The sequence below is a fragment of the Pyxicephalus adspersus genome, chromosome 4, assembly GCF_032062135.1.
Source record: "Pyxicephalus adspersus chromosome 4, UCB_Pads_2.0, whole genome shotgun sequence".
Taxonomy (NCBI): domain Eukaryota; kingdom Metazoa; phylum Chordata; class Amphibia; order Anura; family Pyxicephalidae; genus Pyxicephalus; species Pyxicephalus adspersus.
Window position 1 is genome coordinate 102,624,977 of NC_092861.1, and position 23,955 is coordinate 102,648,931.

Here is a 23,955-nt window from a genome sequence, read left to right on the forward strand (position 1 = left end):
TGTAGGCACACACTATAACAGAACTGCATAGATTTACACTGGAGTTATCTTACTAAAACCTTTCAGAACCACAATTAGCAGACTAGACATCACAGCTACAGAGGAAATACACTTGCTCCTCAGATGGCTAGGTCCTGAATCTGCAGAACATATAAGAGGCAGTTTACATTGGCAGGCACAGGTCCTAATGCTACATGGGGCAGACTGGAGCCTAGCTTTGCCAACTCTAAAGTCATTGAGGATTCCTTTTTCAAAATGTTGCAAAGCTTCCTAAAAATATCCGGGAAAGACAGTCTTGAGTTTCAAGAACCTCGGGACCTTTTCCTGGAACTCCAGCTTGACAAGGCTGATGTCCACCTACCTGGCTTCAGTTATCTGGATACTGCCTGTGGAGTTAACCCCACAGTCTCCAAGTTACCATACAGTATTCAGGAAAGGTGGGCAACACTGGGAATAAAGTACAAGGAAGAAAACCAGGTGCCCAAATTTCCAAGATGAACGGATGACGATTGGACCAGCACCTCAGTAACTGCACTGGAACTGCATCGCAACATGCCCCAGCCGGCAGGCAAAGCCTATTTAGCTTACCGGGATTCTTCCCTTGCTACGCAATGTCTGGTCTGGTGAGTTACAAGCTCTATCACTCGAACCTCAGCTGTTAGGAGATGTGTACATGTGTGTGTGAGATGTGTACATTGTGTGTATTGTGTACCTGTGTGTGTAATCAGTCTAAATGTCCTTAAAGCTTACCTAAACTCAAATTTTTTACTTTACATAAGGTTAGACAACCCTTTTATTTGAAATAAAAATTGCTTGCTAGTGTTTTTTTTTTTTTAAATGCATCTGAAGACGGATACCAGGACAACGCAGGAGCCGATGGAGCTGCTTAGTCTTTTAGCCTATATGAAGATGATATTGTGTTGGGTAATATTCTGTACGATCATTTAATAGCCTATACGAAGATGATAATGTGTTGAGAATTATTCTGTACAATCGTAGAATAGCCTAAATGAAGATGATATTGTGTTGGGTGATATTCTGAACAATAGTATAATAAGAAGGATTACATCTGATTTATTAATTTGTGAGCAAATTGGCGGGGAGATGGTGAGGTGCACGTCTGTGAATGTATCTGTTTATTAGAGTGTGTAGTGTTACTGTGTGTGGCATATGCATTTGCTCTTTCGAGAAATTGCTTTAAAAGATTTTGGTAATTCCACACACAGACAGGGTTCTGTGTTGTTGGTTCATGAAGACAATTGATCAGCTGATCAAAACTGGTATGTCTGGGACACATAATGAGAGTCAGAGGACTCCAAAGAATTACCAATGCATTTGTGCTTAGTGAGCAAATCTGTGGAAAAGGAAGTCTACGGGAGGCAGGTTAGGTACAGCAATATAAGAACAATTTAAATCTAACAACGAACAAAGATTGAACAAGAAACTTTTGAGAAATTTGCTAATATCTGGGTATGTGGTAGTTTGAACAGAAGTGGCTAGTGCACCTCCTCCCACCAAGTTAAATTGAGTTAACCTATATTAGTACTGGAGTTGGTGAGCAACCAGTAGAGGGAGTGGAACCAAGTCTCTGTTTCAACTTTGTGCTATAGTGTTCCCAGCAAGCCCAACAAGATGAAAATGTGTTCATACAATCATTGTTGAAAGCCCCAATTTCCTCCACTCAAATAATTTTGTTAACTTTTGTTACCCATTGAGGCAATGTTGGCAAGGATGTTTGTTTCCAAAATAGTGGAATCAGCTAGCGAGCAGCAGCAGCTAGAAGATGGCCATGTTAGGCCATCTCTGGGGAGGGTCAGAGGTCTGGGAAATACATAGAGCAGGCCAACCTCAGGAGTAGGAGCTAAATTAATGTCATATATTTTTGAGCACATGGCAAAGATCTCCCTCCAGTAAGGTTGCAGAACTGGACAAGACCATCAAATATGTAAGTAGGTTCCTGCAGTTTCACTGCATCTCCCAACATGCGCTGGACACCAGGGGGTACATTCGGTTCAGTAAAACCGGGTCTCTGTACCAACGTGTTAAAATTTAGTATTTTTTCTCCTGAGTATATTTACAAACAGAACTTTTATGAGCAAATTCAAATGCAGTAAGCCAGTCCAGTTAAAGTATATTCATATTCAGATCTCCTTGCAATCCGTAACATATCTAGAAATCATTTTATCATAGGTTTTCAATAGTATCTTAGAATAGATGATGCAGGGTTTCAACCAAAGTACATAACTGCTCAAAAAGGTTTAGCTGTCCTTGAATGTTAGAAGAAAGCTGAAAGGCCTTATAAAATCCAGTTAGCTGTATTTGCAGCAGCCAAGATGTCGGAGGTAAGGGATGTATATCTGGGACGATAAATGTACCCTAGATGGGGTAAAGGAAGGGTCTGGCTTGAGGCCAGTGTTCCCTGGAGTAACCCTTCAAATATTCAGTTTAAAGTCCCATGGGTTGACAAGGATTGTCAAAAAGTGGTGTTAATGGAGATGGTTGGAAGGACAAGGAAAAACACTCATATGACGAGTGCCATATTTTTAGAATGGCCCTGGTGAGTTGAGAATCAATGTAGAATTGTCCAGGAGCTGTAGAGGGCAATCAAGCTAGTGACCTAAGGTCCAATAGAGACAAGTCTTGCTCAGCTAGGATAGAGAGTTTAAGTCTACTCGAACCCTGCCACTTTATTACCCTAGTGAGCAAAGCTGCTAAATGATAAAGTTCAAAATTCTGTAATGCCACCTAATTGTTTACATCTACACAGAGAAGCTGATTTCAGCCTCGGTCTTCGGCCACCCCAAATAAATTTGGTATAGTGAGCTGCAGACTTTCAGCTTTAATCAGTGGGTTGAACAAAAAGATTGCATAAAAATGTGAGGAACTAAAGCCTTTTTTTAACACAATCACTTCATTTCAGGGGCTTAAAAGTAATTTGACAATTGACTCAAAGACCTGGATGGAATCTTTTTGTTCAACCCACTTTATTAAAGCTGAAAGTCTGCAGTTCAACTGCATCTGAGTTGTTTCATTTAAAATTATTTGTGGTAATGTACAGAACCAAAATTAGAAAAAAAGTTGTCTCTGTCCCAATATTTATGGACCTAATTGTATTTGCAAACTTATATAAAGATGTGCAGGTGGCCGACCCAGTGGTGGCAACTCTAGACGTTACTGCTACCCCTAACAGCCGGGAGAGCAGCCCATCTAGTAGGGGTGGGAGGGAAATGCAGGAAGGAAAAGACATTTGGTTTTCATAGGGGATTCTATGATCGAGAGTACTGATAAAATAGTTTGTCGCCTGGATCCCTTCACCCAAATGGTTTTCTGTCTTCCTGGTGCCAGGGTTCGGCAAGTGGTGGACCGAGTGGACAAACTACTGGGAGGGGCTGGGCATGACCCAGCTGTCTTGGTCGATGTTGGAACCAATAACAGAATAGATGGAAGATGGAGGATCCTTAAAAATCAGTTTAAAGAACTAGGTTTCAAGTTGAAGGAAAGGACCTCCCAAGGTTCTGTTCTCTGGAATATTGCCTGTGCCATGCGCAACACAGAAAAGGCAGAGGAAGTGTCAAAAAGTGGTCAGTGAGTAGGAGGCTGGACGGCTGCCGGCGGTTCACCACTTTCCCACTACGACACATGGGAACAAGGTCATATCCAGCGCTGCACAATTAGTAGCAACAATCGATCTAGGCTTAGGTGCCAGAATATATATACATACATTCTTCTGTTGTATACAAAACTTTTCCATACCTACCAAGAAAGTTAGTAAGAACCTCTAACATTGAAACCTGGAACATCCATTTTGTCTTTTCCAGATTTTTTACCACTGATGCACAATCCTGGGGCTTAAAGCAAAGTTCACCCCTCTCAAAGCACTCTCATCCATGCCTACTCTTTTAGAAACCCAACGTTACACATTCCATATCCAGTCTCCCAAATAACCCCTGAAGAAGCCTTGCTTCTTGCGGGTGGGAAACAAGATTATTGTTGTAAACAGGACTTGATTCACCAATAATACTACCCATGTACATTCATGAGACCAGGATTCCGATGTTAGTCTAGGACTAGCATAGGAGACCTCAGTCTAGTTTTAGGATTTTCTACATAAATAAAATTTTTAAGAAAATTACCAAGCCCCACAAAAGCCTGCCTCTCTCTTTCTCCCCCGACTTGTTCCTTACAAGCAGACCTGAATGTACCGTTTGATTGAGCAGCCAAGTAGCAAATGGCATTTAATATAGATAAATGTAAAGTTATGCACTTGGGTGCTAACAACATGCATGCTTTCTACTGTCTAGGGGGATTACATTTGGAGGAGTCAGAAATGGAAAATGATCGGGGGGTTCTGATAGATCATAAACTTAACAGCATGCAATGCCAAGCTGCAATATTTAAAGCTAGTAAAGTACTATCTTGTATTAAAAGAGGAATGAATTAAAGAGATCGAGACATAATCCTGCCCCTGTACAAAGCATTGGTCAGACCACATATGGAATATGGAGTCCAGTTTTGGGCACCAGTTCACAAAAAGGACATTGTGGATTTGGAGAAAGTGCAGAGAAGGGCAACAAAACTAATAAAAGGAATGGGGGAGCTCAGCTATGAGGAGAGATTAGCGTCTTTGCGTCTGGAGGAAAAGAAGTTCAAGCTCCGGATAAGGAAGGAAATCTTCACTGTAATCTTCACTACTATAGATTGCTTTAAGAAAGAGCTGGATGCTTTTCTAAAAGCACAGAATTTAACTGGGTATTAAGGATTTAAAGTAAAGATAACCGAGACTGTTGATCCAGGGAACATCTGATTGCCTCAAGGAATTTTTTTTTACCCTGTTAAAGCAAATTGTAGCAGGGTTTTTTATTGTCTTTTTCTGGACCAACTATGTTTTATAGGGTTTTATATCTGGGATATGTTTATTTCTCCTAGTGGTTGAACTTGATGGACTTATGTCTTTTTTCAACCCAACCAATTATGTAAGAACACATTTTAGTGCATCCCACTGAGTAAGGGGATAAGTGGGGTCATTTAAGAGTGTCTGACGAAAAGTATTTATAGCTTTTACAATTTCAGCTGCACATACAGCATCTTGAAGTCTCCAAGAGTTCCTACAGTTGGATCTGAAGGGTAGGCCTAAATTTAAATAGATTGGGGGGTGATCAGACCAAAGACATATGCCCGTCTGTGCCTGTAATGGAACATTCAGCAGGTATTGCGCAACAAGAAAATATTCAATACGGCTGTAGTTATTGTAAGCGTAAGAGAAGTAAGTATAATCTTTGTCATTGGGTTGAGTGATTTGCCAAATATTCACCACACCAAGTGCGTGCCAAAGGCACCGGGTCTTGGCTATGGATAGCCATGTTCTAGAATGTCCGGAGGATGTATCATCTCTCAGCAAAAGAGAAAGGTTAAAGTCTTGGTAGCAGAACTTTTCTAAATCTTTAACTAGAGTCATAAAATAGAGGTGTTGGTCATAATTGGGAGCATATATAATAGCCAGGGTGTATACCTGGTCTGTGTGTCTTATGGTCAGGAAAATACGACGGCCCAAAGGGTCCACGTATTGCTGCAAGATATCAGGAATACAATAGAGACTCCTTTTGATTAAGACTAAAACAATGTAGTAAAAAAAAAAATGTATTAAGCTTAGGAACTGAATCACTTCTATAGCACATTTTCTGAAGGAAAAGAACCTTGGTCTTAGCTTTCTGGAAGTGATACAGAACCTGACTTTCTAAGGTGTGAAATCCCTGTATGTTCAGGGAAGACGTTTTACGTGGTTGTCCGTAATTGAGGCATAAGGGAATAAGATTTAGAAAAGGTACCCAAAGTGGTTGCAATGCATAGGTTACATGAGCAACGGTAAAGTAGAGGAAGTGGACAGGGGGGCGGGCATTGAATGTAATCAGGGGAGGGGGATCTAAAGTCTGGGATGCATTAATCTGCGTCAACTTCCCTAAGTGGCGTAACATAATTGACCAGGCGGGAGAGGCTTCCAAACCCAGACGGCAAAAAAATGATTCAGTAAACATTCCTGGTTTATCTAGAAGTAGGCACAAGTCAGCATTTAGGCAATTTTAACATCAACATGAATAAATATAAAAGTTAAGGAAAAAAAGGAATATAAGCCTCCCCAAGTTTTGCATAAAAAAATGTATACCAATAAGATTAACTGCGAAAAAGAGGAGGGAGTCTGCATAATGTGCAAAAATACGGTTGAGAATGCGGCATATAAAAAAGAACAATAAGGTATACTCAATAATCGGCGGTCTTGAAAGTATAGTACTGGGGTCCACTTTTTCCTAGGTGAACACCCGGGAAGTTCAACGATCGTGAAGGACATGATTAGAATTTGAGTAGTGTGGCTTGCGAGGAGACTTGCATTGAAGGGTCCATGGCGAGGGAGACCGAGGATCCAGCAGAGGAGGCAATATTGGCCAATCTGGTATTGTTAGTTCAGGTAGGCCTAAGGCATGTTGAAATGTAGGTAAGTCCTCCTGATAGAAGGTAGCAGTCTTTACGTTACCATAAGCAATAAGCTGGAATGGGAATCCCCATCTATACTTTATGTTATGTGCTCAGAGAGTCTATGAGAGTCAATCTCTAAAGGATCTGCAAAGCTGCTTGGAGAGGGAGACCTCACACTGCCTCTCACCTGGTCTGAAGCAGGGGAAGAGGCTGCCATTGTTTCCGGAGCCGGCGCCATCTTGCCCCCCTTGCTGAGTGTTGCTGGCCTGGAGTGCTGAAATAAAGTTCTGAATTTGCGGGAACAGGACCCGCTGGACGTAGCACCTGAATCCCGGTGGTTGTGTTTCCCCATCGTTGGAAGAAGACCGCTGGAGGAATAAAAGCTGAGCCGCTGAGAGAGGAAGAAAGCCAGCTGAAGACGGGAACTCTCAAGTCGTACGTCTCACTCCACCAAGTGCCTCTTTATTAATTATGTATTAACTTCAGACAAACTCATACAGATTTCTTAAAAGAGCATGTCCAGGATATGGGAGGTCTGAAAACAGCTATATTGTCAGCTTCCCCTTCCAGTTTACAGGAAACCATTTTAGCTGTTCTGTCATAGAAATGCTGGCCATGCTACAGGAATATTGTGCCAAAGGCATGTAAATAGAGAAAGAACATTGGCATATTCATATAAGCTAGATCATGTGATAAAGGGATCACCAGGTTGTGTTAGAGCAGAGGCAGCATGTGCATTGTTGCTGGAAAAAGAAGCAGACTTAGTCTCGGATAACACACTTACATTATATGTGAAACATATAGCATGTACTCTGGCTAATGTAGGAGAGATACTATACTGTCTGGACAATTAGATACTGTGCATACGTTGGCATAGCATAAGACTATAGTCCCTATGGAAGGGCAGATATTACATGACATTTACAGGTAAACTAATTAGAAATGCCAAATTAGTGGGACAGTTTCTTGAAGCCCTACAACTAGTAAAATTATGTGAACAGATCTCAGGGGAGAAGAAAAAAAATAGGTAAAGCTGGGGGCAAAGAAAGAAGATAATGTTAGGTAGCGTAGTCAGATCCATTGCTTGCCCCGATCATTGTAGCCTATGATAGGTTATCTTTCTCATGGGATCACTCACTTAGGTAAGAATGCAAGGTCTGCCACAGTAGGGAAGAACTGGATAGATCCTGGTTTTATAGCCTTTGCTGCAAGATACACTCTTTCCTACCTTACCTGTTCATGTCATAATCCTAGCCAAGTGGTCAAGACATCTAGTAGACACTCACCTAGACCAGAGTACCCCTTTCAAAGACTTCAAATAGATGTGAAAATAGAATATGTGCTTGTATGTGTTGGTCATAGAGTCCTAGGTTTGCCTATTTCATTGGATTGTATTCAATATGAATAACACCTAAAGGGAATTATAGGCTCTCACCATATGAAATAATATTTGGGATGGCCCCAAGAACAGGGCTGTATATTCCCCAACAGCTGCAAGCACACTATTCTGATATGATAGGTTATGTGGCCTCTTTGCAGGAATGCCTAAACAAGGTATACATATGAGTTTGATTCCATTCCAGATCCAAACCCAACTGGATCCCAACAGATTGGGTGGTGATAAAGAGAAACACCAGATGAACCTTGGAACCCAGGTTGGATGGTTCCTACCAAGTTTACCACTGACATCTGATAAACAGCAGCAGACAAGCCTGGATACACGTCACTTACTGCAAGAAAGTTATTTGGAGAATCAAGCATGAAACGTGTAAATGTATATGTGTTGCTTTCTAGTGGTGAGGGGCTGGGATGTGATGGGATGGGATGTGATGGGCCCAGAATACTCTTATCTTATATTATAGTTATCCTGGTAACTGGTGTAGGGAAATGTTCTGGGCCTAGCTCAAACCAATCCATACAATTTTATTTTTTCACTCTGTTAGGTCATATTTAAGCTTTTTTTTCTTTTGCATTAGAAAACATAAGTCACAGAAATAAACTCCAGTTATGTACAAGATGTCCTGCCAAGTCTCTGACCACAAATGCTAAATGGTTTTCCCATGGGCATGGTGTTCTCAACAGTACAGATGCCATGTCTAAAGTAGGTGTTTGTTTGGTCAGTAGAATGACCAAAAGGGGGAAATGAGAAATGAGGTTGTATCAGAACCATCAATGATAAATACCTGGAAAACTCACTGCATTGTGAGGGTTGGTTGTTCTGTAAATCTCATTTGGTTATTAGACACACAAAACAAACCTAAGTATAAATAAGAAACAATGACAACAATAACAATGACCAAAGTATAAATAGGAAATAATGACTAATAAACTGAGGTGTGAGAGGGGATAGCCTGGATATCAGGGCCATGCATTGTTTAAGGCCATCAATTACTCCTGAAGGATAACGGTTTACTTCACCTTTTAATTATATTTTTGTATCACCTACTTTACTTTGTATAAATACCACCATCTTTTCTGAATAAATAATAACAGCAACTCCATAGATCAAAAGGTGTCTGTGTCTGTTCTCTTACGATCATAATATTAACCTGATGTTTCTTTAAGAAATAGAAGAAGACCCAAATTTCTCCTATGGAGAAACTAATCCTCTCAGTCCACCATCTTCAAAGCCCACAAGCTCAAACATTACTCACAGAGATGACAGTGGTCCAGTGTCAGTAAAAAGGACTGATATTCTACCTGCATCCACTACAGTTCCTGAAAGGACTGATCAAAATAAGAAAATTGAGAATCCAAATTGCCAATGTTCTATACATAACAAGTCACACCAACTTAAACACTTTGGGTTCAGGATGAAAATGCCCACAAGAATGTAAGGCACTTTTCTACTATTAAGTGCATAGGATGCAACAGTGATGATCACTTACAAGCGCTTCATGCACTTCAACAGTTTCACTTCATTCAGGTAAAACTCCTCTGTGGTAAAGCAAGGCAGTGAGAGCACAGGACTCAATGACCTGTGTACCCCAAGGGACAATCTGAAAGGGCCTTAAGACTGTATACTATTCTTGATGATGAGTATTTTTTTGAACATCTTTTAACAACATATTGAACATAAAAGGAGATGCCTTATGTTACATTCAGGATACCTGGGCAGGCCGCTATGAAAGTCTCAGTTTGGAAAGCCAGTGATCTTGTTCTAGCTCCTTTGAATGGCAACATAAAGATACCTCTACCTGCTTTTATCGAGTGCAATCAGAATCCCACTAACATGGAGGAAATGCCTACTTCAACAGTCGCTTCCAGCCGCCCTCACTGATGAACATAAATTTGTTTAAAGAACTGCGAGAGATGCTAGCCACTGCCAACTTCAGGCGTCACAAAATCATCTCTAACCATGACAAAGTAATGAAACCCTGAATCTAATGACTACCTGTCAGTGTAAAGGGACTTGAGCTAAGGCCTGACCCTCCTCTCTTGCTACATAGTCTCAGATTACTTTTGGAAGACAAATTCACATTTCAAGAGTCCACTTGTGAGTTTTATCTGTTGTCAACAACATCTATGATCCACTGAGCTTCAAAGCCCTTTTTTCCCATTCAGGTACTATTCTGTTTACCTCTGAAAACACAGATTGGGATACCTTGCTACCCAATGAGAAACAACAAAGATGGGAATCATGATTCATATACCATGTTCTTACACTGTTACATCCATAGCAAATGCTACCATAAAAGAAGTCCATGTCTTCTCAGATACATCCATTGACGCCATAGGTGCAGTGGCTTATCTCTGGGTTATAGATATGAGTGGCAAAGTAAGTGTTGGTTTCATCCTAAGTAAAGCCAATCTGATTCCACAGCTGATTTTAAAAAAGCCAGAAGAAACAAGAAAAGGGCATTACAAAAATGTAAAAATGAAGGATCACCTTCATCATTTGAAAACTATAAAGAATATAACAAAAGATGTAAAAAGAAGATAAAATGTGCAAAACTTCAAAATGAAGGACAGACTGCAAAGGAAAGTAAGGCAAATCCCAAACATTTTTTAAAAATATATTGATAGCAAATAAGATCAGATCTGAGCATGTAGGCCCCTTAAAGGATGTCGCTGGGTTGGTAACTGGGGATAAAGAAAAGGCAAATTTACTAAACACTTTTTTTTAGCTCTGTGTACAAGTCAAGTCCAAATTCATAATAGCAATGTCACTGCCTTAAATGAGTTACAATGGCTCAGAATTGATATGATTGAGAAACACCTGGGAAAAATTAAGGTTGACAAAGCACCTGGACCTGATGGATTACATCCACGTGTCCGCAAAGAGATGAGCCTGAATATTTCAAAGCCATTATTTCTAATTTATATAGACTCTTTAGACACTGTCAGGTTACCGATGGATTGGCGTAATGCCAATGTGGTTCCTATCTTCAAAAAGGGAGCAAAGTCATTAACAGGTAACTACAGACCGGTTAGTTTAACGTCCATAGTTGGAAAGGTCTTAGAGAGTTTGATAAAGAACCACATAGAGGAGTTTCTGCTAAAAAATAATATTACAAGTGATAGTCAGCATGGCTGCAAGAAGAGGCAGAAGCTGACAAATTTACTCTCTTTTTATGGGGAAGTAAGTAAACGGGTAGACAGTAGAGTAGCAGTTGATATAGCGTACTTGGATTTTGCTAAAGCATTTTACACTGTACCCCCACAGACAATTAATATGCAAGTTAGGGTCGATAGGTTTAAAAAAGTCAATCTGTAATTGGATAGAGAACTGGCTTAAAGATCGCATCCAGAGAGTTGTAATTAATGATTCATACTCTGAATAGTCCAAGGTTATTAGTGGTGTACCCCAGGGTTCAGTGTTGGGACCTTTATGGTTTAACATCTTTATAAATGATATAGAGTTTGGGATTAAAAGTACCATTTCTGTGTTTGCAGATGACCCCAAACTATGTAATGGAATAAGGTCCATACAGGATGTCTATAATCTACAAGCAGACCTGGATGTACTGTTTGGGCAGCCAAGTGGTAAATTACATTTAATATAGATAAATGTAGAATTATGCACTTGGGAGATAACAACATGCTTGCTTCATACTGTCTGGGGGGGAAAACACATTTGAGGGAGTCAGAAATGGAAAAGGACCTGGGGGTTCTGGTAGATAATAGACTTAATAACAGCATGCAATGCCAAGCTGCAATATCTAAAGCTAGTAAACAACTTTCTTGTATTAAGAGGAATAGACTGCAGAGTTCGTGACATTATCCTGCCCCTGTACAAAGCATTGGTCAGACCACATATGGAATATGCAGTCCAGTTTTGGGCACCAGTTCACAAAAAGCACATTGTTGAATTGGCAAGAGTGCAGAGAAGGGCAACTAAATTAATGAAAGGAACGAAGGAGCTCAGCTATGAGGAGAGATTAGCGGAGCTGAATCTATTCCCCCCTGAGAAGAGACGTTTAAGGGGGGATATGATCACCCTGTATAAATATATAAACGGTCCATATAGAGAACTCTCTTCCCCATTATTCACTTTGAGATCATTACAAAGAACAAGAAGGGCATTCTTTACGTCTGGAGGAAAAGAAGTTTAAGCTGCGGATAAGGAAGGGATTCTTCACTGTAAGGTCTGTGAAAATGTGGAATCAGCTCCCTCAGGAAGTAGTTTCAGCAACTACTATAGATTGCTTTAAGAAAAAGCTGGAAGTTTTTCTAGAAGCACAGAATATAACTGGGTATTGAGGCTTTAAAGTAAAAATTACAGTGACTGTTGATCCAGAGAGCATCGGATTGCCTCATGGAATCAGGAAGGAATTTTTTTCCCCTGTTGAAGCAAATTGTACCAGGGCTTTTTTGCCTTCCTCTGGACCAACTATGTCTTATAGGGTTTAAAATCCGGTATATGTTTATTCCCTAGTGGGTGAACTTGATGGAATTATGTCTTTTTTCAACCTAACCTACTATGTAACTACAGTTAAATTGCATGTAATCTTACTAAGCAAATAGGAGCCTTAGGCTCCTGTATTAATGATTTGGAAAATAAAATTAATAATGCAATTAAATTATGGATTTGCATGAGCAAGGATTTGCCACTATCCATTATCTATTGCATTAGCTACCACCGGATTCAGACCTGAATTTAGATTTGAAAAATCGCAGCTGTAGGGGCAACTTTAGAAATAGGGGTATGCCCAAGTTGAGGATGACCTCCTACCTGATGTCTCGTCCTGATGTTTGGGACATTTAGAGTTTGATAGAATTCATAGTATGGTGGGCCTGAAAAGGTCAGGTGGCCTGCTTACTACAATATCAAAAAAGCACTGATGCGGGCCACACGGAATAGAACTGTCCTGTCTTTTCAGTCTGATATTTATCAAGTTTTTGCTGATTTGACATGGCAAAAAGATTTGCAATCCTATGTTAACATACTTAAAGCGTACATAAACTCCGAATTTTTACTTTACATAAAGGGGTAGACAACCCGTTTATAGTAAAAATTTTGTTTGTTAGGTGGATCACCAAAAAAAAAAAAAAAAAAAAAAAAAAGTGTATTTGGCTGCAAATCTAAAATCAGCGCATCGGGTGACGTACATTGGGGAAAAAAAATGAAAGGGCTCCTCCCGGGATGTGTGACAAAGGTATCCCGGGAGAAGCCCTTTCATCAATAAAGAAAAAAAAAATGCCGATCTCATGTGAGCAAGTTTTTTCCCAATGTATGCCACCCGATCTTGCACCTGCGCAGTGCGAGATGTGGTGATGTAGAAAAAACACTATGGAAGAAGAGAGGAGAAGATGGTGGTGCCTGGCCGAAGACGGATACCAGGTTGACGCAGGACCTGATGGAAGAAACCTCCTGATGGATAGACTGATCTGCAGGATTGAGAGTAATTGTGATTTTTTTGGTTTAGTTGTGAGATTTTTGTGTGATTTTTTGGAATAGTTTTGGATTTACTTTTGGTTTAAGGAAATAGGCATTTACCACTGTTGAGGATTCCCATTTTGGTTATCTTTCAGTCATGATAATAAAACTCATTCATTATTTTACACCAGAGGAAGCACAAAATATTGTTGCCCATTTGAATTTTTTGCCATTTTGAAATTCAGCTTCACCAACATCTCAGAAGGTATCTCAGGACCCTCCTCGCTTTGCATCACTGCGGGATCAGAAAACAAGGGTTAAACGCTCTACTACCCAATAACAATCATTTCACCCAACTTTCTGTAACAGATGCAAGATGTCCTTAATCTCCCAATTTTTTTCCTATTTACTTGTTATGTAAAAGGAAAGATTATGTGTCACGGGCGTAGTCATCAGAGATGCAAAAGTTGGGATACTTTAATTAAAGCAACTTACACTTGGATGTAGTTGGCGAACCCCCTCGTATGATTTTGATTTTTGACAAAACTGTTTTTTGCTTAGGCAGATTTCCCATGGGGAATGTGTATTTTTTCTTTTTTTGTATTTAAATTTTTTCCTGTTTATTTTATTTCTTTTTTTCTTTTTAATATGTCGGTTATTTTAGAGATTTGTATTCAGGTCCTGTTGGGTATTTTTTTGCATGGCATATGCACATCATCTTACATAGAGAAATATTCTTTAAGTACATTTGATGGCTATATCCCATGTTAATATCCTCTCACATAATGTTCAGGGTTTCATTTCTCCCAATAAGAGAAGAGAAACCTTTAACTATTATGAATCATAAATTATTTATAATATATGTTTACAGGAAACTAGGATCTCCACAACTTCTCAACCAAAATATTTTGATAAAAATATCTCTAGATATTTAATTTTGCCTTTAATAAAAAAAAAAAAAAAAAAAGAGGAGTATCAATAACATTTTAAAAAAATACCACCTTTTCATCTGATTTAGAAATTGTAGACCTTAAGGGTCGTTTTCTTTTGTTGCGTGGTAAGATTTTTAATGTGGAAATAGTTAATCTTAGTCAAACATTATGCTCCAAATTTTCACAAATTTTAAATATTTTCTCAGATTTTTCCACATGTGCAGGGGACTCTATTTCTGATGGGAAATACAAACTTAATAATACATAGCAGTCTTTTTAGATCTCATTTTGCTCTTATGGCTTTGATTCCTAAATTAGGGAAGGATCCCCTGGATCCTCATAACTACAGACCAATTTCTTTATTAAACATTAATATAAAATAAGACTTCTTGTCTTGAAGATTCTTGCTGCTAGAATAAATAATTTTCTTAGTTTATTAATTCATAAAGATCAGGTTGGGTTTGTTCCCGATTGTCTTCACTTATCATAAACGTAATCAGGAATGCTTTTAGCATTAGATATTCAGAAAACATTTCATGCGGTCACATGAGATTTCCAACATTTTTTTTTGGCCTGGGTTTAGACTCTTTACTTTGTACCAAATGCCCAGGTTTGCTACCTTAATTTTTTGTTAGCGCAGTTTCCCATAGCTTGCGGAACTAGGCAAGGATGCCCTTTATCACCATTGTTGTTTATGCTTGCATTCGAACTTTTAGATCATCTTATTAGATCTAATACAGATATCCACAGTATAGAGGTTGTAGGACGCAAATATAAATTAGGAATGTTTGCAGATGCCCTTCTTCTGACACTTACTCAGCCTCCTCTATCACTTCCTAATGTTTTTCGATTTCAATGGAATTTTCTGGTTTGACAATTTTTCAAGATAAATCCATAGTTTTAAGTATATCCAATTGAAATACTATTATGGGATCATTACGAAATCATTTTTCATGAACCTCTAAGTACTTTGAATATGTGGGAATATGTCTCACAGCTTCTTGTGACTCTTTATATTTTTGTCCCTTCTTCCACATACCACTCCTTTCAGAAGATAGTTAATTCTTTTATTTGCAAAAAAAAGCCTAGGATCTCTAGACGAACAATATTTATACATAAGACCCAAGGGGGTCTAGGGATTCCAAATCTACAGAAATATTTTGCAGCCAACATTGCTTTTATTACCGCTATACTCACTGGTGACTCTTTTACACTGTGGGTTACACTGGAGTCTGATTATTGCACACCAACAACAATTTCTGCTATTCTTGGTTACCTCCACAATCATGTTAAGTCTCAAAATGTTAAGTCCCTTTTTGCTAATACTTTATGTATATGGAACAGTTTGAAATAGAACAGTACTCTTCTCAATTAATTTCCCCACACTTACATTACCTTTATTTCCTACATTACACAATCCTTTATTTCTTCCGCGATTTGAATCCCCTGTAGCTTTTGAGTGGTGAAATATTAACAAATGTTTTACAGTGTTTAATTTATTACAGGAGATTTTTATGCTTAGTTGGTCTGTTATTCGAGAAAAACACTCAGCACCTCTTGGGAAATATTTTTTCAATATTTACAACTAGGACACTCTTTTTTGTCTCCCTGACAGAAACTCCTTGAATAAATTGAACCCCATAACCCTATTCGAACATATTTGACGTAATCTATCTGAACTTATTTCAAGTTTATATTCGGAAATCAACGGTTTGGCTAATCCATGTGTCACAGCTCCACAAGACAAAGTGGTGGACCCACTGTGTCACCCACCCTGTGGGTGGAGACGTGCACGAGGCGCAGGGTGTAAGCAGTAGCTTGGTCTTCTCCAGAGCCTCTGGAGGTGAGGATGTTGTGCGGCAAGCTACTGCCAGGTTGCGCCCCCCGTGCCCGCCAAGGCAGGTGACTGCCAACAAGCAGGGATTGAAGCATAGTACAAAAGGGAAATCCAGGAGGGTAGTCAGACAAGCCAAAAGGTCAGGACCAGCAGCAAAACAGGCAAGAGGTCATGACGGGCAGCAAGCAGGAGTAGTCAGGACCGAGCTGGGGTCGGTACACGGAGAATCAGGATCCTGGAAGCAGAGCCAAAGGAACTCCTTGTTTAGGCAACTTCCTGTTGCCAGGTCACCTTCTTAAAAGGAAAGATGGGCGTGGATCAAGTGAGCCGCAGACATCAATCCCACCAGCAGAGGGAGTGCTGTTGCTGGGATGGTCTCATGTGTTATTTAGATATTGGACAGCAGAAGGAGCACATTTGCGGAATACTCAGGTGAATCTCTGTCTTCTGCTCCCTTGCCTCAGAGAACCAGACTTGGAGCAGGAAGTAAACAGTGTTGGATTCAGCGGCAGAGATAGTGCTGGCAGCAGAGGGCAGCAAGGAAGGTGAGCAAGAAGGAGGCACAGGTGACCTGGACTTGCAGGAATATGTGACACCATGTGAGCATTACTATGTCTCTCAGTGGGAAAGAGATCCTTGGGTCGAGAAATGTTCAAATAATGTTCTATCCTTGGAATAAGCTTTTAAAAAGTTCTGACTAGATGGTATTTGACAACCACATGATTAACACATATACATCCTAAACAATCAGGATATTGTTTTAGAGAATGTCAAATTTCAGGAGATTTCCTTCATATTTGGTGGTCCTAGCCACTTTTAACTACAGTTTGGGTGAAAATATTCAACTTACTTCAAACTTTTTTTTAGAATCTCCTTGACTAGAGACCCATGGTTAGCATTATTACATCTTAGTCTTGACAAATATCAGTTTAAAATTTGTAGTTTTATACTTTTGGCTGAAAAGCAAAGTATAGCGCATGCCTGGCAAAAACAATTTGTAATTTTAAGAGAAGTAAGGAGTTTTTTTTTTATAAATGAAAAATTGACTAGTATTTTGGTGGATACATATCCAAATTCCCTGTGTATCTGGGATCCTCGGATTCAGTATTTATTCCCAACATTAGAAATGGAAATTCTTTCACTTTAAGCTACATACTAACCTCCCTGGTGGTATTCCTGATTGTGGCTCAAGGTGGATTTTCCATACCAAAAGGGGTAACCCTGAGCCACACTCGGGGAGGAAATGCCAGGGAGCTTAATACTCCTACCTGGTTCCCACATTCCAGCGGCGTCCTCCAGCGGTGCCCATGGCATCCTCCAGAGATGCCCGGCATCTGCTTCCCCTGGCAATGGCGGCCAGGCATTGTAAGGCTACACAGATGCCTGCCAGCATCTGCGTCCCTGACGTGTGATCGTTGGGGACGCGAGGCCAGGGGAAGCAGATGCCGGTTGGCCACGCATCTGCTCGCGAGTGTGTGAATGGGCGACGGGACCGTACAAATGGTAGGCGGGAAATTTAAAATAATGGGTATTTTTAAATGTAAAGCTTTTACATTTAAAAATCCCCATTATTCATACCGTCAGGTAGGTTAATATGAGATCCAATAACCTGACATGATTTAAAGGGTGTGTTTTGTGTGTAAGAGTATTGATTGGGGGTTTGTTATGTTACATTTTATTTGTTTGTATTTTTTAAAAAAATATGATTTAAACCAAAAGTTCAATTTGGGCGGACTAAACATTATTTTTATCAAATTGAAGATGTTGATAAATTCTGAATACTTGCCATGTCATTGCCAGGAACTGCAAGATACAGAAGAGGAATGCGAGTCCATTCTTTTTCCACTAAAAAAAAAAAAAAAAACACATTCTAATTTTATTTATGGTAGTAGCAGATAAACAAAAAAAAATTACATTTATAATTTTCAACAATAGCAAGAAAGTAAATTCGTTCAGCTTTCAACCTATCAGGGAAAAAAAAGGTACACTCTGTTTCAGTTCTAAGCTTTTCCATATCAGGGAATAATAAAAAGTCACCTGATTTTAATCTTAGGTAAATAAACCTTAGATGAACTTAGTGTGAACAAAGTGTGACCACCTCCATAAAAGTGGAAGTTTTGGCAGTTTGCTGGTCTGGAGCATTCAGGTGTGTGTTAGCCCAATCAAAGAAAGAAAGACATCAGTAAATATTCTTAAAGAAGCAATTTTTGAAGCCATCAGTCTAGAAATGGGTATAATGCCCTTTCCAAACAATTTGAAGTCTATCAACATACAATGAGAAAGTTTACAAGTGGAAAACTTTTAAAGACAGGTACCAATCTTCCCAGGAGTGGACATCCCAGCAAATTCACTACAAGGTCATACCGTGCTTTACTCAGAGAAATTGGAAAACTCTGAAGACCTCAATTAGCATGTCAAATGTTAAAAGTTTACGAGAGTTCAATTAGAAAAAGACCGAACATGACTCGGACACCTTCCATCTTCACCTTCTGTCAGGTCAGTTTTGGAAGAGGGTTCCAATGATGGGTCTTCATGATCGATTCCCTGCGCCCAACCCAGAACTTCCTGCTGTAGTGCTTTGAACACTTCTCCAGGAGGAACGCACAAAGGCAACAGATAAACTCTTACATACTCTAAGGAAACTAGAGACTAAGGACTAGGGAAATTAGAGATCTAAGCTACAGAATTAATGATCTGGAACTTATTTTGTTGATTGGACTGCTTGGACTTTGTGCTTCCTACCCACACAGTTTGACTTTTCTCCATTTCGAGTTGCCGGGAGGATATACAAGCTGTAGAGTATGGAATTTTTTAGTCTTAGATATTTGGCTGAATTAAGATACCAACAAATTAACATAGGCCCTACATCCTTGTTTGTATATGTTTCTTTTTAGAAGTAAAACATTTAGAAATGCTAAAGGCCTTGCAATTCTCTTTTGGTACCCATAGTAAGGTCTTCTATACACAAGGTGCCAAATTCTATAGTGAAAATGGCATGTTAATTTCTTATATCACTTACTACATTTCCCCTGTTGAAAGAATATTATAATTAGAGCTATAGCCAATGTTTGATTAGTGCACACTTTGGTATACATGGTACCCCCACTTCATGGTCCTGCTAAAAGGCAAGATTACACACTGCTATTGCAGTACTAACTTTGACAGTGATGATAGTTTTGTTCATGTTTCGTTTCCGCTCAGGAAACCCACGTTTCGGGTATGCCTCACCCTTATATGTGTTTCCAGTCTTTTCTGCTTCACAAATGTTTTACTGTCTATTGCACAATTGCAATTGAGATTGCACAATTCCATAGCCAACAATGGCGATACCATAAGGTTTGGAGATAAACGGCTAGGTCCCAATATACATTTGTCACATAGAATGCACAGGGTCTAAATTTCCCACACAAACTTAGGAAGATGTTTAATCATTCTGCATCAATGAGAGCTCATGTAGTTTGTTTGCAGGAAACAAGATTTTCACTAACATCCCACCCAAAGTATGTTCATAAATGCAATCCAATCAAATTTCTATTGTATCCCTTGATTGTATAATTCTAGCATGAGAAGGTCATGTTAACATTATTAATGTTTACTCCCTTCTGTACGTTTTTTTTTTTTTTTTAATTCAATACAAATTATTGAAAACAAACTTTCAAGCAGTTAATTAAGTTAACCATGACCTCCTCTGTATACCCAAGTATTGTAGATTCAAATGTGAACAATTCTGCAAAAACTAAAGCAGAACACTGGTCCCAAGAATAGCAAATAACAACAGACTCCAACAAGACCAGTCTAAAAAAAAGAATAAAACAAGGTGTTGAAATAGCCAAGTCAGATTCTAGATCTCAATCTGATGAAAGTGGTGTGGCATGTCTTTAGGAGACCTATGCTTAAATGGTTGCACCCGATGAAAAGTCCTTACCAACCGGTTGGCATGAACATTACCAGAAGGCTCCCAAGAATTTTCTTTTGGGCTGAATCCTTTCCATTTAACAAGGTACTGGAGATGGCCTGCTGACCTCCACCTCAAATTCTTCATTACCTTCGACCATACTCACAGGAGGTGGCGGAGAGGACCTGCCACCCAAGGGACTTAGTACCACCGGTTTCAAACACGACACGTTGAATACTGGATGGATCTTCAAAGACTCAGGCAGTGTAAATTGAACAGCCACTGGGTTGATGACCTTCAGGATAGGAAAAGGACCAATGAACTTGGGGCCCTATTTTCTAGAGGGGCAGCAAAGTCTCAGGTTGGCAGTGGAAAGCCAGACAAGATCCCCAGACTTAACTCACGGCAAGCCCGCCTCTTCTTGTCCCCTTCCCTTTTTGTTCTTGCCTGTGTTTGGGCCAGACAGGACTTTATTCTCTTCAAATTGTCAGAAATCAAAGTGACACTCTCCTAAACCTCATGAACTGAAGACCTGACAGGACAATTCAGGAGCGTGGTGCGATGAAATCTGTAATTACCAAAAAACGGAAAATGAGATGTGGCTGAACGGATAGCAATATTATATGCAAACTCTGCCATGGGCAGCAGGGAGGCCCAGCCATCCTGGGATGCAGCTTAGAAACAGTGGAAATATTGTTCCTAAGTTTGATAGGTTCTCTCCGTTTGACCATTACTCTGGTGATGATAGGCACAGGACAAAGAAGTCTATATGCAAAGTTTCTTGCAAAGCTTAGAAGTGAATTGCAAGAACTTAGATGTGAATTGCACCCCTCTAAGCACCCCCTCAGGTAGAGTATCATCTGGAATTTCATGGATTCTGACTATCTCTTTTAGGAATGCCTCTGCAGTAGCTGCAGCAAGGGGTGTCCCCTTCATTGGGATGAAATGGACATCTTATTAAGTTCCCTAAGGGAGGAGTTCCACAATGAAATCCATATATACCATGCTCCAAAGGCAGGTTGGGGTGGGCAAGGGTCTAAGTAATCCCCACGGTTTAACTCTCTCACACTTGGAGCGGGCACAAGTGGCACATGAGTGGACAAAGGACTTACAATCCTGGGAAAGTTTTGGCCACCAACACCAATGTCCACTGGATTAAGTACAGAGTCTTGGGCACTCCAAAGTAACCTGCCAACAGATTATCATGGCAGGCTTCTAGAGCAGGAAGCCGAAGTGTCCTACCATCACGCATCCGAAAAAATGCCCATCTTGGAGAGGTTGAGGCCTGGGTCCACCGTGTGGGCACATGAGGCCCTCCTGATCTGTCCCATCAGGTCAGGACAAATCAGCAGAAGATTTTTTTCTGCCACAATAGTATCAGGCTGAGTTAGGGTTAGGTCCTCCAGGAACATGCGAGATAGGGCATTAGCTTTGGTGTTCTTGGACACAGGGCGGAAGGCATCATTCTTCTCCACACAAAATATACTTGCCCCAGCAAGTGAAGTGGAGGGTCAGACTTTCCCCTTCTTCAGACTTTCTTCGATATACTCTGTAACAAGTTTAGGTTCTGAGAGCCGGTAAATACGACTGAATGGAACCTCTGCCACAGGCAGGAGTTTATGTGGACAGTCAAAAATGCGATGAGGGGGGAAGAGCATCAACCCCCCTTTTATCATGATTATCTGGGTATCTTTGACAAACAGTTATTAGCCCTGCAGGTTGTGCCGGCGCCGGGTCCTATCTTTAACGTAGAGTAACCCCACTACCTGTGTTCCATGCCAGAGTTTCCTCCCTGCTGGAGACTTGCTCTGGTGTTTGAGCTGGCGTGGGTGTCTCTCTCTTAATCTATGAGGTAACACATACACGCCCTCTGTTTCTACAGCCTATAGCTGGATCTCTGCAGGTATTTAAAGGCACCTCCTACTACAGGAAGTTGCCTGAGCAATCTCAAGGTTTTACCCTGTGTAACTCCCAGTGCTAAGGTGTTTCCTCTGTTTGCTTTACTGTGTACCGAACCTTGTTTCTTACCCTTGGAATTTGCCTGTTTGCCACCTGACCCTGACTTCGGATTACGTTTTTGGACCTTTGCCCGATTGCCACCTGACCCTGACCTCGGATCTTGTTTCTGGACTTTGTCTGGTTGCCATCGCCTTCTTGGCCACGCAAGCCCCTCCGTGCTTGCATCGGGTATCCCGACTCCTGTGGTCAGCTGCCACTGGCCTGGGGATTGCTCTGGAGTGGCACCTGGCAGCTACCCTGCAGCCCAAGCCTATCCTCACCATCAGAGGCTCTAGTGAAGACCTGGTAGCGGCTTAGTTACACCCCTCTGGAGCATACCCAGTCAGTGGCACAGTGGGTCCACACCCGCTTGCATAACAGTGGGGACGAACCCCTTCTTCTCTTTGTCTAAGCACAATGGTGGTTTAGAGTTTAGAAAACATAACTGGTGACAATAACTAGAAGTAAAAGACACCTCCCTATTGGCCAGTTTATACACGGGTTGTGGGCCTAGAACCTTGGCATTGCCAGGGTAATAGAAAAAAGTAGGAATAACAATAAAAAAACATTAAAAAACTTAAATATTCTTGATGGCCGGGTTGCATGGTTGCAAGAAAAAGAGTGGTTTCAAATGTTACTGGTCCAGACTTAATGTGGGAGCCATCTACAAGCCAAAGGGAGAGTGGTTGCTTCTTGTTGAGAAGGGGCACACAGGGTTGCTTAGCAAGGAAGGCATCCAAAAAACAAGTACAAGTACAAGCCCCAGAATCCCCTGCACTTCAATGGTTCTTTTGGGGCTCTGGAGGAACAATGTGATGTGAGCTGAGGAAGAGGGGAGTTTGAGTAGCCAGGGGTGAGGGGGTCAACTTACCCTTTTCAGCTGGCCAGATAGGGAAGTTTCGTAGCAGGTGACCAGGTGAACCACAATACAAGCAAAGGTTAGACTTGAAAGTTCTCTGGCGCTCCTCTGCAGACAGTGAAGGTTTGGCTAGGCCTAACTGGATCGGTAAATGACAATCCTTGGTAGCAGGAAGAGGAGTGGGCTTAGGAACTGAAGGTGGAGGATGAAGTGAGATTGAATAATAGGCGGGGTGCGAAGTCCCCGATTTCTCTATCCTGCGCTCCCGTAATCTTTTATCCATTTGAGTAGACAGCCTAATCAAATCAATAAGGGAGTCCCACTCAGGCAACTTCATCCTTTAGCGACTCAGGCAAGCAAATATGAAACTGGTGCTTAAGGCATGGAACAGACTCCGATCCCCAGAAAACCGGCTGGGGAGCAGAATCTTGGGTTTAGGTACCACATGAAGAAAGGGTCCTGGGGATACTGGCTGAGTTTGAGGTTAGGTTAGTGGAGTGGACAAAGTCTGGAGGCGGCCCTCCAATTATAAGTACCCTCTTTGGACCTCTTGTACTGAAATCCTAAGCTCAGTTATTAGCTTGCACATGAAGCGCTGAGTTGTCTCCAGAAGCTGACATGTTGGCTTGACTTTGTCAGGGTCTCCCCAGGCAGGTAGCATGGGATCAACCGGAGCGCGGATTGAAAGTGACACCAGGTCTTTACCAGGACTCCCCTCAAGGGGTGATGGGCCAGTAGCATGGAGGCCACTGGGCTCTCTGCAGCTGGGTGTCACCAAGTTGCAACCCTTGGGGGTCACCCTACCAGTGGAGGAAAGCAGGAGCGGCCTTGGTATAGAGACAAGTGGCAGACCAAGGGGAGGGTTTCAGGCACAGGTCTGGGCAAGCAGCAAACAAGCTTGGTCAGAATAAGGACACAGGTCAGGGCAGGGCAGACAAATGTATACAAAGTCCAAGCACGTGTCAGGTCAAGAAATAACCCAATCCAGAGTAACAAGGTAGCTGGTACAAAGTCACAGCACCAGCCTCTGTTACTGCTAAGACTAAATTGCCTCTGCCCCTTTTGAGGAGCTCCTTCTTCCTGTGCTGTGTCAGTGTGATCAAGACTGCCCACAGACATGTGAAACCAGGACTGAACTTGGAAGCT

At 40.9% G+C, this 23,955-nt stretch overlaps 1 protein-coding gene across 2 annotated transcripts in view; it reads right to left on the bottom strand.

Annotated features, from left to right (window-relative positions):
- Positions 1-23,955, bottom strand: part of SFT2D1 (SFT2 domain containing 1) — a 144,780-nt gene that overhangs the window by 11,586 nt on the left and 109,239 nt on the right. For both annotated transcript variants that reach the window (XM_072409200.1, XM_072409199.1), the window contains one exon: positions 17,844-17,902. In XM_072409200.1, the coding sequence (XP_072265301.1) occupies positions 17,844-17,902 (59 nt within the window). The remainder of the gene's footprint in view (positions 1-17,843; positions 17,903-23,955) is intronic.